The sequence below is a fragment of the Hakea prostrata genome, unplaced genomic scaffold, assembly GCF_041222555.1.
Source record: "Hakea prostrata isolate BN-2017 unplaced genomic scaffold, UWA_Hpros_2 contig_11, whole genome shotgun sequence".
Lineage (NCBI taxonomy): Eukaryota > Viridiplantae > Streptophyta > Magnoliopsida > Proteales > Proteaceae > Hakea > Hakea prostrata.
In genome coordinates, this window is record NW_028291130.1 from 5,001 (window position 1) to 9,271 (window position 4,271).

At 48.1% G+C, this 4,271-nt stretch overlaps 1 protein-coding gene across 1 annotated transcript; it reads right to left on the bottom strand.

Moving 5' to 3' along the window:
* Positions 1 to 510: 510 nt before the first annotated feature.
* On the bottom strand, positions 511 to 3,947 carry LOC148999401 (uncharacterized). Its single transcript, XM_089141178.1, has 2 exons — positions 2,088 to 3,947; positions 511 to 1,823 (listed from the first exon to the last, which is right to left on the bottom strand). Exons 1-2 carry the CDS (start codon positions 2,419 to 2,421, stop codon positions 511 to 513), a joined length of 1,647 nt encoding a protein of 548 aa, XP_088997304.1. The 5' UTR covers positions 2,422 to 3,947.
* Positions 3,948 to 4,271: the final 324 nt, after the last annotated feature.

Here is a 4,271-nt window from a genome sequence, read left to right on the forward strand (position 1 = left end):
AAGTTACAAGTGACTGAAAATGCTGAAAAGTTTACAAGAGACTTGTGCTCAGAGTAGATGATTTCGAATATGTCGAACCATTAGCTCTGAGGTGCTTATATAACCAAATGGGAAGGTGATCCGGGTGCGCTGCTGGGCCCCATCGTCGATCACGGTTTCCGATTGGATAAGCACAGGCTAAGGAGGTAGGCCACCGAAAGTCATGTGTGGGACTGACACATTGACTATGGTGACCCGCCGACGCAAAACAACAAAATAGGTAGGCCACCGAAAGGCAAGCGTGCTACTGACGCATTTGACTATGGTGACCTGCCGACACAAAACAACAAAATAGGTAGGCCATCGAAAGGCAAGCGTGCTACTGACGCATTTGACTATGGTGACCTGCCGACACAAAACAACAAAATAGGATCCTATGCTGACACGATTCGCCACTCGTGAAGAGACGTTGTCCCGGGTCCACACGCTTCCTTGCGATTGCTTTCGGTGAGGATGGGCCGACGAAGATGCTTAGGGGGTCCATGCCCGGAGTTTCGGAGTGAGGCGGGACAGAAGTCCAGGGCTTCCACGGTATTGGCTTCGCTGCGGTGAGGTTTTCCCGTAAGTCTGCTTCGAAGCTGTAGAGTTCGTTCCTGAGTTTCTCCAATTCTGGCAATTTTTGGTTGGCCTCAGGATCTTGATTCTGGATACGGGAGCATTGTACCACTTTTGATGCTTGAATACGGCTGACCGTATTGAGTGCTTTCGTAACTTCCAGGGAGGTTTTGAGCAACCTGGACAGGCTTTCCATGAGCTCATTCTCAGCGCTGCATTCCACTTTAAACATCTCTGTTTTAACTCGGTCATGGTAGACCTGGCTGGGAGTATGGGCTCTTGCATCCATTCCAGTGCAATATTGGTCCCATAGTGGGCATTCGAGTGGGCGGACCTGCTCATATAGGAGTTGGTGCTCAAGTTCACCGAATGGGACTCCATCGCAGAGTCGACTCCTCTTCGAACCGTCATCGCTAGACATGCCTGTAAGACGATCCGGGAGAGTTTGTCCGCAAGAGAGTTCTTGGAACCTTCAATATGTTCAAAGGTGATTACAACACCGGTTCCTGTGATGTAATCAACGAATTGTAACCACCGTAACCTGGACGGTTTGTGTGTAGATGTTTTGCCAAAGAAGCTGACGATAGCTTGGCAATCTGTGCGAAGAACGAGTTCCCTTTTGTCCAGATAGTGGATTTTGAATGCTTCCAAGGAATTTATAGCCGCAGCTATTTCTGCATCAATAGTTGCCTTGATGATTGGAAATTTTCCACTAGCATAGGCAGCTATTTTTTCACTATTCCTTGGGTCATGCCGCTGTGGCTTCCATTTGAGGACTCCTCCCCAACCTTCCATGCACCCGTCACTTTCGATGAGTACGAAGCATTGTTCAGGGGGAACCTCGAGGTCAGGCAGGGTCTGAACAATCTGCTTGACTTTCTTGACAAGCTCCCAATCTGAGCTTTTCATTCGTTTGTCTCCATTAGGGCTGGTCTTCTGATACAACGGGCCAAGCAAGATGCCTAGCCGTGGCACATGGGTGCGGATATAATTGAGTGTGCCTAGCCAAGACCGTAGACCTTTCTTTTCCTTTAGGGACGCGTCAGATGCCTCCAAAATGGCCTTAATGATATGAGGCTGTGTCCGCATCTTCCCTTTTCCAATGTGTACGCCAATAAAATCTATTTCTTGTACAGCAAGTTTCATTTTTGTCGGGCTCAGGATGAGGCCTTCCCGCTGACAGATGTCAAGAATTTGCTTGAGGTGCTGGTAATGAGCTTCCTCGGTATCTGAGAATACCAAGATATCATCAATGTAAACAGCTGTAAATGATTCCACACCTTTGAATGCTTGATCCATTTTTCTTTGGAATATTGCTGGTGCATTCTTTAGCCCGAATGGCATAACTAGCCATTCATATAACTTATTAGCTGCAAGAAACGCTGTCCATTCGATGGATGATTCTTCCATGGCAATTTGATGAAAACCAGATTTAAGATCAAATTTGGAATAAATCCTAGCATGACTGATTTTCTTGAGCAGGGTACTGATACCTGGTAGGGAGTACTGGTCCTTATGAGTATTGTCATTAAGGGTACGGTAATTGAATACCATCCGCTCCTTTCCACGGATTTCCTTCCCTTGGGCATCCACTGATGTGCCTGATGATACGATCATGGCCATGGTCCTATGTCGACTGTGGCTTTCACGAATTACTCCCTGCTTGAGTAACTGACCGGTTATCCTTCTGAAGGCTTCCTCCATTGCTGGGCTGACGTGTTTGAGTGGTTTGTCCTGGATTGTCAGATCAGGATTGATAATTTCTAGCTTGCACTTGAGTTTATTTCGGCCCCAGTGTCTCATTGGATCCTCACCAATGATTTGCATCTCTTTCAACTTTTGCAATATGGGCACTAATTTGGCTTTGAAAGAGGTTATCCCAATAGGAATCGGGCATGGTCAGTGTATAGGCTGATTGTAGAAACTCATCAGGCTGAGGTGGTGACGAAACGGGGGTATAATACCCACCACCTTCCGAACAAGAGAGAGATTCTTGACTGCAGGTTTCATAGGTATCATCAGAGGGGAGGTCACCTTCATAACGATCACCGTCGGGGTCAAACTCATCGCCCCAACCGCTACTGGAGGGCCAAGGCGTTGGAGGCGGAGGAGTGTAGCGGACTAAGAACTGGTGCCGGGAGTGGTTAGACAAAGGGGCGATCGTTGGATCGCCTTGATGATACAGGGGCCACAAAGGGTCCGGCGGAAGAGCATGAGGGGGAGGCGGAAGGTCATAGGTGCCTTCCTCAACCTCAAGATGGTGCACATCAGAGAGTCGAGAGATATTGCTGTAGGGACCTCCATGCTGGTACTGGTCAGAGAAGGGGAGGGCTTCCTCATCAGGAGGGGTATCAGGATCAAACGAAGGGAAAGCCATATTAACATGATGCTCCTCAATTTCACTGTCATCGGTATCCAAATGGGGGGTTGCACGTTGTTGTTGGTAATTTCCAAACTGAAGACTGACAGAACCGTCTTGATTACCATGTAAGCTAAGCCGTCGCGGAACAGCAATGGTGCAAACCTCATGCACGGATATGAAAGATATCTTTACCTACCTAAATACATACAAGGTCTTGTCAGCAAGGTCAGGACGTATGTATCTTGGCCCTGAGCTCTCAGAGAAACTTTTTCGCAAAATGCCGGCACCATTTTCAGCAGATATAAAGGCCGCATTCGAAGCGAAATATCCTGGACTCACAATTGGGGTCCTACCCCGCATTTACTTCACCTATAAATACTTGCTCGATCTCTGCAAGCAAGTGGCGCTTCAGCGGCAGGTGAAGGATCTCTCTTTCTGTGCCAAAATACCAGTACCAGGCTACTATGGGGAGAAACCAAAGGCACGGTATAGTCTGAGAAAGGCACGGACCTATAAAGGTAAGCCACACAAATCCCATGTGCGCATCTTTAAGCAAAAGGATACCAAAACTCAGGCACACAAAAAGTGTAAATGTTACACTTGTGGTGAACCCGGGCATTTCGCCCGAGACTGCCCAAGAGCAACCACCAAAGTGCATCTCAACCGAACTGAATACCTTGATCAGTCAAATCTGCCAAAAGATTGGGATATGGTCTCCGTTGATCAAGGAGAACCCGATTCAGATGGCATCTGTAGTCTAACTTCAGGAGATGAAGAAAGCACCGATGTCCTCGCAAGCTTGGACATGCCGTATCAGGAGCACTCAGCTTTTGTGGTTACTACCACTATCATGCCCAATCCTGACAGACCACGTTGGACAGCAAGGTACGAACCATCACAAGAGTTCAAATCCTGTGACCACCATTGGGATGAAAATCAAGGAATCCAGGCACCTGCAGACGTTTTCTGTAAGATCTGCAGAAGAGTAACAGTACAGCAGCTCCGGCTCGATTCGTGAGCTTTGCGATTTCACGGTCTCCGCTCCATATGTAGCGAACCGAGCTCGGCATAGCCAGTTCCTTCTGGTCCACTACTCCTCAACAAGAACCCGTTGGGCCCAACAAAAGCCGCGCTCAAGAAAGGGAAGAAACAAGGCGAAAGATAGCCCAGATGATGGACGCCATGGAAAGGCTCGGTCCACTAGAAGAAGAACTCAAAGCGGAGAAGGAAGCCCATGCTAAAACAAGACAGCAGGCCCAGGCCCAAATACAAAGGGAAAAGGAAGCTCTGGAAATAGAATTTGGCTATGAACGGG

Coding starts and splice junctions, on each gene's coding strand:
- LOC148999401 (XM_089141178.1), bottom strand. CDS start 2,421: ATGCAAATCATTGGTGAGGATCCAATGAGACACTGGGGCCGAAATAAA. Junction 1,824..2,087: donor GGACCAGTACTCCCTACCAG/GTATCAGTACCC, acceptor TGGTATTCTCAG/ATACCGAGGAAGCTCATTAC.